General features: G+C 39.1%; 1 protein-coding gene across 1 annotated transcript in view; it reads right to left on the minus strand.

Annotated features, from left to right (window-relative positions):
* Positions 1-2,303: 2,303 nt before the first annotated feature.
* LOC126985616 (dipeptidase 1-like) overlaps positions 2,304-11,065 on the minus strand; it is a 130,931-nt gene continuing 122,169 nt past the window's right edge. Inside the window, exon 12 of the mRNA XM_050840772.1 lies at positions 2,304-8,345. Within this exon, the coding sequence (XP_050696729.1) occupies positions 8,244-8,345 (102 nt within the window). The 3' untranslated portion in view covers positions 2,304-8,243. The remainder of the gene's footprint in view (positions 8,346-11,065) is intronic.

Genomic DNA, 11,065 nt, shown 5'->3' on the forward strand with positions numbered 1-11,065 from the left:
CGAAGAAGAAGGAGGCGAAGAAGGAGGAGGCGAAGAAGAAGGAGGCGAAGAAAAGGAGGCGAAGAAGAAGGAGGCGAAGAAGGAGGAGGAGGAAGAAGGGAAGGAAGGAGAGATGGCAGGAAGGAAGGAAGGAAGGAAGGATGGAATACGATAATAATGAAAAGAAGACCCACCGATTAGGCAGAAAAGGAGAGGGATAAAGGAGGTGGAAGGGGAACGCGGAATAAGGGAGAAGCAAAACATGGAAACAAGAAGAAATAATAAGGAAAAAATGTGATTATTAGCGATCAGAATAACAATGATATAGGCACCTTCGTAAACAAACCGTCTAAGTCATTATTATCTACTTTGCATGAAATCAGAAAAAGAACTGGCATTATATCATTTGGCTTAACCCGGTAGCAGCGACGGGCCAAATTTGTGGCTTTACTATAAGTTACTGTGTAGTTTCCAGCGACGGGCCAAATTTTTGCCACGATATAAACCCCCAAAATAAATGATGCATGAACTGATCACAAATGCTTGGTATATAATTATTATGAAATGGTTTGCGTGAGTGATGATTTTTTCTCATTAATTCGCTTAGATGGGCCTTTAAGAAACATGATCCCCGCAATTACCAGGTTAAGATTTAGGCAGAGATGAAAAGTCCAATTCTAGAACACTCGAGCCCTGAATAACGAAGGCAACTGTACAAAAATGGGCGTCACATGATGAAAAATTGATGTAGACAAAAATCTGGAAATCGATAAAAAGTGACTTAGGCGATTATTTGATGAGGGTGACGAGATATAACAATGCTAATGCTAATAATAAAAAAGAGAATGAACAACAAGAACAACACTAACAGCAAGAACAGAAAGACCCAAGAAGAAATGTTGATGAGAAAAATTGAATGAAGACAAAATAAAATATAAACTTGTAGAGATGAAAAGTTCCGAGAAACCTCCAAAGAACGTGATGGAAAAATATGAGAAGTTGAAATGGAAAGGGGAAAAGGAAAGGAAAGGAAAAGGAAGGGGAAACGGTGAGGAAATATCGATAAATGAAATGGAGAGTGATAAGTTAAAAAGATCGAAAACAGAAAAAGAGAAAGGCATAAAAACTCTTTCTAACATTTGCAAGAAAACGAAAAATGGAACAGAAAAAAAACAATAGAAAAAATGAAAAGCTGAAATGGAAAGGGGAAACAGTGAGGAAATAGCGATAAATAGGAAGTGATAAGCTAAAAAAGATCGAAAACAGAAAAAAAAGAAAACCATAAAACTCTAACATTTGCAAGAAAACGAAAAAATGAAAAAAAACAAGAGAAAAAATGAAAATGCGAAGATAAAGAAAATGAAGACAACAAGGAAATGAAGTACTGAAAAAATAACTTCTTTCCCTTTCACTTTCCTCACCTCAGTTGCACCTGTACACAATTAGTTCCACAGGTAAAAGAAATAAAAATCACACCAATCACTAATTTCCCCCCCCTCCCCCCACCCCCCCAAGAAAAAAAAATTGCAAAAATAAATTAGATTCGCGTTAATTTCAACTCAGTGCGACGGCGAGAATTTAATGAATGTACTAATTATAAGTTATTAGATGCAAAGATTTGTTATTAAGGGTTCTGGAGAGAAATATTCCAATTTTTTTTATTATATATTTTTGGAATTGAAGGCGGCGTGAGAATAGAAGAAAAGATAACAAATAAAAGAAGATAGATAATGCTTGATTAAATAGGATAAAGATAGAGAGAAGATAGGTAATGATTGGCAAAACTAGGATAGGCAGACAAAGATATAAAGACGTAGATAAGATAGTTGAGGACTGATAAAAGAGGAGAGATAAAATGGTGTATTGACAAAAATAGGATAGAAATAAAGACAGATACAAATAAAATAGAGTTGAGGAGTGCCAAAATGGGAGACGGATGGACAGACAAGGGTACAAAAAATAAAGGTAAAAGATAGACAGATAAATATAAGTGATGGTAGATATAGACTTACTAAATAGGAGACATTATAAACAGTTAGACAAAAAATTTAGATGTAGATTAACAAAAATGGAGAAATAGAGATAAACAGACAAATAGATAAAATAAGATAAGTGTAAGCTGGCTAAATACGAGGTAGATAGATAGATAGATAGATAGATTAGATATAACACCTTAGTCACAAACAGCTATGAAAAAAATAATGATAATAGTCACACGATTAAAGACAAAATGGTGATGATGGTGATGGAGGTGGTGAGGATGATAACGAGGGTGGTGGTGGTGGTGGTGGTGGTGATGTAGGCGTGGAATGACAAATACAATAGATTCTGAAACCACACTGTATACTGTATTCACACGTTTTGTTATCATCATCATCATTATTGTAATTATTATTGTTATTTATATATATAAGGATTTCCCTACCCATTGCTTAGGAGTTACATATTCTTTCTCACTATACAAAAAAAGTAGTTATTAAGAGTCATAGTTACGCACACACACACACACACACACACACACAACACAAAACACTCACAAACACACAAAACACACACACACACACTAGACATCGCAAAGCATTAGAGCAACAGTATTGAAAGTGAATAAACAAATAAACACACACACACACACACACACACACACACACACACACACACACACACACACACACACACCAAAATAGTTACTTCCCCCGTCTTCATTTTTCTTCTAGTTTCTTTTTACAACACTAAGGCACTTGCGTTGTATTCCGGCAACTCTGCATCATTGCTCGTTTATGTGGCAACAATGAGCGGCCCGGAGGGGGGAGGGGGGCCGGGCAGGGGTGAAAAGGGGGGTGGTAGGGGGGGGGGCGACTCAGAAACCTCGAAAACCCTTGTGTTATTAGTTCTCGAGTTTTTGGGTAAGTCGCCCCTCCCCTTCCCTTTCCCTAATCCCGTTTTCTATGTCGTTTATTTCTTGGCTAGCTCCCCCTCTACCCCCTCCCCACTGCTACGAGGAATGTGACGGGATTTACACACACACTCACACACACACACACACACACACACACACACACACACACACCAAGAACATCATGTATCCCTAGTTGCTATTACAATTTCTCTTCAACAACAATAAACATTTCTCCTCCGCTCCCTCCAACGCCTTCCCCGCTAGCAAACTACAAAAAGAGGACTCGATCTGTGAGCAACATTAACATACAATAGACAATGCGCCTATATACAGTATCATATGGCATCTCAACCCATTGTTTTTCCTTTCCTCTCGCCCTATGTATATGTATGTATAGATATATATAATATAATCTGTGTACCTGTTATACTGTTATTAAATATATCGATACTAGGCTACCTATTGTTATGTATACTTTACAAGCCTCACGATATGCACACTACACTTGCAGCTTATTTATACAAGGACTTACACGCTATTTGAAGCCTCCAAGCTGGCGTGACTTAGAAACACAGAAGATTAAAAAAACGGAATATAAAAATGATACACTGGTGACAGCGGTGGGATAATCGCGCTCTCAAAGGATCGGGTCACGGTGAATCAAGGAAGGGTTAAGTTGCGCCACGGCAGGTTGGAGGAGTCACCCGGTCATTAGCGTTAGACAGGTGTTATGTTTTTCCTCTTGATTGTCGCGTTGGTTGAGTCGCTTATAAACACACTTGTAATCACTCCCGCTCACTAACACCGTCGACTGTCAACTTAAAACCAATTTGATCCCAATAGTTTTGTAGCGAGAAGTTTATGCGAATGTTTATACAGAAAGTTTTGTGTATTTTCCTTCTTTTTCGTTTCTAACGCTCCGAGAATCCGTTTTTATTTTTATTTTATTTTCCATTTCTCACGTTTTTTTTTAATTATTTCCTTGCTATTGTAATTATTTCTTGTTATTATTCTCTTTTTGTCACTTGTATTTTCTTTCTCTAACTTTTCTCACGTAATTTTCACTTCATTTTTATTTCTACAATTTTCATTTTTTTCATCACTTTCATCACTTTTTTTTCTAGTAAACTTTCATTGCCCAAAGAGCTTCCAAGGTTACGATTTAAATTTTCTTTCTTTTATAAGGATTTTCTTGTCCAAAACAGATGCAATAGTAGTATATGTGTGGAAGTAGTGGTAGTAGTAGTAGTAGTAGTAACAAACCCACTCAAGCGAAAACTAAGAAAAAGACCCAACGAGGAAAGAAAACGAGCCTCGGCCTTTTGTTTCCAAGGGAGACTTATTCGCTTCGTCGTTGTGTTCGTGAACCGAGACAACGGGCGCAGGTTTAGGTAAGAAAAGGAGGAAACAAAGTGGACTGACGCCTCTTGAAAGGTTGTAAGCTACAGTGGACCTCTTCCCCCTTTGAGATCCACGATAACCAGCGGAACCTTCGTCTAACTGAACGAAATAGGGTGAAAAACCGCGAGGATGTTCTGGGAAGTGAGCGAAGCGAGTGGAAACGTCTTGACTACTGTGGGAAGTGATGTGTGTGTGTGTGTGTGTGTGTGTGTGTGTGTGTGTAATAAGAGAACATAAAAAAGAAGTATGACGATGATGATGATGATGGTGATAACAATGGTGATAATAATGAAACACTTTAAATAATGGATATGACATCAAGAATAATAATTAATGAGCGTAATTTAAATATTGATGAAATCTGAATAATTCAACTCGACTTAAAAAAGACTGATATTAATTTTGTGTTATAGGAATTCTTAAAAAAAGGTAAAACATGTTAAAAAAAGAACCATTAAATAAGATACTATGTTATTTTTTTTTGTATCAATGGACACTTGCATATGAAAAAAAAAAACATACCGTAATAGTAGAATTTAATTTGTGTACTTATGTATGTGTGTATGTATGTATGTATGAGGAAAGAAAAACGTACATACAGGTAAGGAAACACCTGTAATCAACTGACATTACCTTTTCATATTATTATTATTATTATTATTATTGTTGTTGTTGTTGTTGTTGTTGTTGTTGTTGTTGTTGTTGTTGTTGTTGTTGTTGTTTGCATCATCGTCATCATCATCACTGTTATGGCGCTGATAATGATCCCGGGAGTTAATTAATGGAGCCGATCGGTGGAAAATCTAATCCCAGTGCCACTCCATCGCCGCGCGCCATTACGGGACGGACAGGTGCCAAAAAAAGCCGCCTACAATTGGCACTCTATTGATGCACCTGTCCGTCCGTCCGTCTGTCTGTCACTCGCACCTGACTGCCCTTCTGACGGATCCAACATTGACTGACTGACTGACTGACGGGTTGACTGACTGATTTATTACTGTCTAAGTGAATGGCCGACTGACTGATTGACTGATTACTGACAGGTTAACTTACTTATTAATTGACTGACCAAATGACTGACTGACTGACTAAAAATACTGATTGACTGACTGACTGGTTGACTGACTTATTTATTAACTGATCAAATGAATGATCAACTGACTGATTGACTAAAAATATTGATTGACTGATGTGTTGACTGACTTTTTGTTGACTGCCCAAGTGAATGATTGACTGACTGAAAATTTTGACTGACTGATTACTGACGGGTTAACTGACTGATTTATCGACTGACAAAGTGAATGACCGACCGACCGGCAGACTGATTGACGAGATATTGACTGACTGACGGGTTGACTGACTGACTTACTGACTGACTGGCATGATCAACTGACTCCCTCACTCACGCTCAGTCAGTCAACTACCGCCCTCAACCATTTTATGCATTTTGACTGACTGACTGACTTACTGACTCACTCTAACTCAATATCTAATGTTTTCATCGATTTCTAGGTTTTTTTTTTTCATTTTTCCTTACGTCAATTATTTCTGGATGTGGGAGTTGGTGGTTATTTGAATTAAGACAGATAAGGCCAATGACTGACTGAATAGCTAATGTTGTTTTTAATGAATTACTCGACTGACTGAATGACTGACTTAACTGATTGTGATGTAGGTTACTAAACGACTGACTGTCTTTCCTCGTCTATAAGTGACGGTAAGATTGTTAATGGTTGACTGGCGATTGAGTGGCTGAATGTGAATGGTCTTGTGTCTGACTAACTCTTTAATTCGATGACTAGCAGTAAGTGATGACTGACTGACTGACTGACTGATTGATACCACCGAACCTTCATATATCCAAACCTCATTAACATTTTTTACACAAACAAACACGATAAACATTCTTGAACTTTCATTCCATTTCCTTCACCTCTTTCCTTTCCCTCTTCGCACCCCAATCCGTCCCCCCCTCCCCCCTTTTCACCAGGGATTAGCGCGGACACAATTAATTTTAGAAGTGTTAAAACCTTCGATTGGGCTGATTCGAAACGCCTCGAGTGATTGAAACCGATTCGACTCATTTTATCTTTTTCTTTTCCTCTTCTTTTTTTTCCTCCTGTCTAGCGCGTTGGATTCGATGATTGGTCCGATTAAAGTGATTAGAGAAGAAATTGAGCGATATGGAGACGTCTGGCAGCTTCAGTTAACCAGCACCGAACCCGACCAGACGAAACGAACGATCCGAACCGAACGAGACATGTTTCACTGCCTCAATTGCTTCATACTTGCAAACCACCACAACCACCAATGCCCAGATCGGTGTGTGGTGACTTGCAGACGAAACTGACACACACACACACACACACACACACGAACCCACGAACCGCACCGAACGAGACATGTTTCACTGCTTCAATTGCTTCATACTTGCAAATCACCACAACCACCAATGCCCAGATCGATGCATGGTGATTTGCAGACGAAACTGACATATAAACAACCAAACAACACAACCACCAGCAGGAGTTTCACTTGAACCCCCTTTGTGAAGCATGTTTCATTCGCTGATCCAGAACCATTGCCCTCCGAACGCTTGCTTACTGATATGTTGCCGATTGCTTTTCACTCACACTCGTTTTTCTTTTTTTCTTTGTTTTCCTTTTCTTTTTCTTTTTGATGATGATGATGATGATGTGTCCTTTACTGTGTTTCACTTTCATGAGATTTTTTTTCCCTTTTCTTTTCTCTTCGTATTTTCTTTTTCTTGTTCACTATTTTCTTTCTTTTCATGTTTTCTTTTTTTCACTTTGATTTTTTCTTCTTCGTACGTTTTTTATTATTTTATTTCTCTTTTACGTATATTTTCTGGTTCACCTTTTCCTTTTCTTTTTCTCTTTTCATAGTTTTTTTCTTTGTCTTTTCGGATGTGACTTTCTTTTGTATTTTCTTTCACGTTTCGCATATTTTACTTCGTTTTCTTTCCTTTAATATCATCGTGAGAATTAAAAAAAAAAAAAAAACTTGGCACAATGTCTAGCACCTTTGTATATAGGCGCGGGAGTATTATTAGTAAAAGGGCTATCCTCCTCCTCCTCCTCCTCCTCCTTCTCCATCCAGCCCCAGAAAAGAAAAACACCTTAAACAAAAACACAACTTGGCAACCTCGACACTTAGCAAAGGTCCACATACAAGTGTTTTAGTATAAATTTCTTATGTACAAAACAAGTCATTTATCTCTTTATATAAATCTTAAAGTCTAGCGAAGTGTTTTTTTTTATTTATTATTATTAGTCCACCGTCTTTTGCTCCTCTCGTTTTCTATGTTTTTTTTCTTTAATTGTTCAAGACATGTCTGAACGTGTCTCTTTCACACACCCCAAAAAAACACCACTGAAAAAAAAAATGGTATCGACTGTTTTTGTTTGTTTTTCTTGTCTCGTGTTTTTATAGATTAATATTTACAAGTTTGTTTTTTTCATAATCGTCACTTTGGCATCTGAGTGTTTGTTTGTTTGTTTGTTTGTAGGAAAACTTGGTCAAACTTGGATCTCTTGGTCAACTTGGATTCGCTTGTGTTTGTTTGGCTGTCACCTCTACGCACCAACACACACACACACACACACACACACACACACACACACACACACACACACACACACACGAATATAACTTTTAGATCGCAGTGTAAGTTTCTGATCATGTAAAGTTTTTCTCTCATTTCTCCTCACACACACACACACACACACACACACACACACACACACACACACACACACACACACACACACAACCACACCCACCCCTTTATCCCTCCACCACATCTTTCTGTTTCCTTCCCACCACAAAATCTCCACCAACTTTATTTCCAGAGTGAGGTGGCGGCGGCGGCGGCGGTGGCGGCTTCGGCGGTGGTGGTGGTGGTGGCGGAGGCGGGTGACTGGCGGTGGTGGTGCCTTCGAGGTGTTCAGTCAAAGATGTAAGTGCAATTGGTTTTTCCTTTTAAGTATTCCGGGTGTAAGTCCTCCTCCTGGGGCTCTACTCCGTTGGCCATCAGCTGGTCTCTTACCTGTGTTGGAGAGGCGAGAAAACAACAGGTGATTGGGGGAAGGTGTTTAATTAAAGAGTTGAGGTGAGGTAGGAATGTGAGGAGTGAGAGAGGATGGAGCGAAGAGGAGCGGAAGAGAAAGTGAAAAAGTAGAAATGAGGAAGTTGGAAGAGGAGAGAAGATGAGGAGAAGAAAGAGAAGAAAGTGGAAGAGTAGTTATGTGAGGAATAGAGGAAGAGGAGGCTTAGGAAGAGAGAACAGAGGAGGAGGAGAGAGATAGAGGAGGAGGAGGAAGATGAGAAAACACAGGTAAATGGGGAAAGGTGTTTAATTAAAGAGTTGAAGCAAGAGAGAGAGAGAGAGAGAGAGAGAGAGAGAGAGAGAGAGAGAGAGAGAGAGAGAGAGAGAGAGAGAGAGAGAGAGAGAGAGAGAGAGAGAGAGAGAGGATAAAAAGAGGAAAAAAAGAGGAAAAAGAGGAGATGAATGAAGAGGAGGCTTAGGAGAAGAGAGACAGAAAAGGAGAAGAGAGAGGAGAAGACGATGATGGCGGGAGATGAAAAGCTAGGAAAGGAGAGAAAAGAAGAGGTGATTGAAGGAAGGAGAGAAGAGGAGAGGAAGAGGAAGAGGAGGAGGTAAAAAAATAGTAATGAAGAAGATTGAGAAGGATAGGAAGAGGAGGGAGGAGGGAGAAAAGTGAGGAGAAGAAAGAGAAGAAAGTGAAAGATAGTTAAGTGAGGGATGGAGGAAGGGGAGGCTAAGGAAGAGAGAACAGACGAGGAGGAGGAGGAGGAAAAAGATGGAGTAGGAGAAGGAAGAAAGGTGAGGAAACAACAGGTGATCGGGGGAAAGAGTTACAGCGTTGAGGTTCAGGAAAGAGATACTGTAAAGACGAAAGAGAGAGAGAAGGAGAGGAGGAGGAGGAGGAACGGAGAGAAATAGAGAAGAAATGAAAAAGAAAGTGAAAAGTAATTAGGGGAAAGAGTTAAAGAGGAAAGAGGAAAGAGATGCTGACCGTAGGAAAGAAAGTAAGAGGAGGAGGATGAAGAGGAGAGAAGGAAGAGAAGGAAAGGAAAAAGCAGTTATATGAGAAGTAAAGGAGAGGAATGGAGAAGGAAGAGGAGAGAGGAAGATAATAAAAGGAAGAGAAGGAAAGGAAAAAGCAGTTATTTGAAGGATGGAGGAGGAGGAGGAGGCTTAGGAAGGGAGAACGAAAAGAGGAGAAGAAGACGATGAATAACGAAGGAAGGAAACAGAGGAGGAGGAAGAGAAAAGTACTGTAATAAAGAGAGATGGAGGAGGAGGAGGAAGAGAGGAGAAGGAGAAATATGAAGCGAGTGAAGACGAAAAGAATGAAGGAAGTGAACGGGAGGAATATCAGGTGAAGGAGGAGGAGGAAAGGGAGGAAGGTTATTGTGAGGAAAGATATGAAGATGGTAGAGGAGGAGGAGGAGGAGGAGGGAGAGGATTTAAAAGGGCAGAAGATAAGAAAAAGGGTGAGTGGGGAAGACTGTCAGAGAAATGAATGAGGAGGAGGAGGAGGAGGAGGAGGAGGAGGAGGAGGAGGAGGAGGAGGAGGAGGAGGAGTTAAAAGGGCAGAAGATAAGAAAAAGGGTGAGTGGGAAAGACTGTCAGAGAAATGAATGAGGAGGAGGAGGAGGAGGAGGAGGAGGAGGAGGAGGAAGAGGAGGAGGAGGAGGAGGAGGAGGAGGAGGAGGAAATCCGTGTGGAATGATCAATTATTCATCTTTAAGAATGACAAATTTAAAGTCCGGCGAAATCTTTCTCTCCTCTTTTTTGGTTATGTTGTGAAAAATTGATCATTTTCATTCTGGGAGAGAGAAACTGTAATTTATTTGAACGTCTCTGGACGAAGAATAATTATTGATGTGTGTGTGTGTGTGTGTGTGTGTGTGTGTGTGTGTGTGTGAGAGAGAGAGAGAGAGAGAGAGAGAGAGAGAGAGAGAGAGAGAGAGAGAGAGAGAGAGAGAGAGAGAGAGAGAGAGAGAGAGAGAGAGAGAGAGAGTGTTATATTTATCTGTGAAAAGGAACAAGTTTTACATAATAGAATAGTCACTACTACTACTACTACTACTACTACAACTACAATCATTCATAATTCCCACTAAAATCAACAGTCACTAAAATTAACACTCACTATCATCACCATTTTCATTACAAACTATCATCACACACTCCTTTTTTTTTTTTTTGTTGCAGTTATTATCCTTAATCTGTTTCCTTTTTTTTTAACTTTTTTTTTCCTTACAATCAGTTTTTCTTCTCTCTTATTCATGTTCTACTTCGATTATTTAGATATTTTATCATCCATGTCTCATCACCACTACCAATAATACCAATACTAATACCAATACTAATACCAATACTAATACCAACACTAGTACCAATACTGATACCAATACTAACACCAATACTAATACCAACAATAATACCAATACTAATACCAGTACCAATACTAATGCTAACACTAATACTAATACCAATACTAATACGAATACTAATACCAACACTAATACCAATACTGATACCAATACTAATACCAGTACAATACTAATACCAATACTGATACCAATACTAATACCAATACCAATACTAATACCAATACCAATACTAATACTAATACCAATACCAATACCAATACCAATACCAATACCAATCCTAACATCAATACTAATACCAATAAGTCTCTCCCCCCTACTCCCCCTAATCACTACCACAACACC

The sequence above is a fragment of the Eriocheir sinensis genome, chromosome 60 (genome assembly GCF_024679095.1).
Source record: "Eriocheir sinensis breed Jianghai 21 chromosome 60, ASM2467909v1, whole genome shotgun sequence".
In the NCBI taxonomy this organism is placed as follows: domain Eukaryota; kingdom Metazoa; phylum Arthropoda; class Malacostraca; order Decapoda; family Varunidae; genus Eriocheir; species Eriocheir sinensis.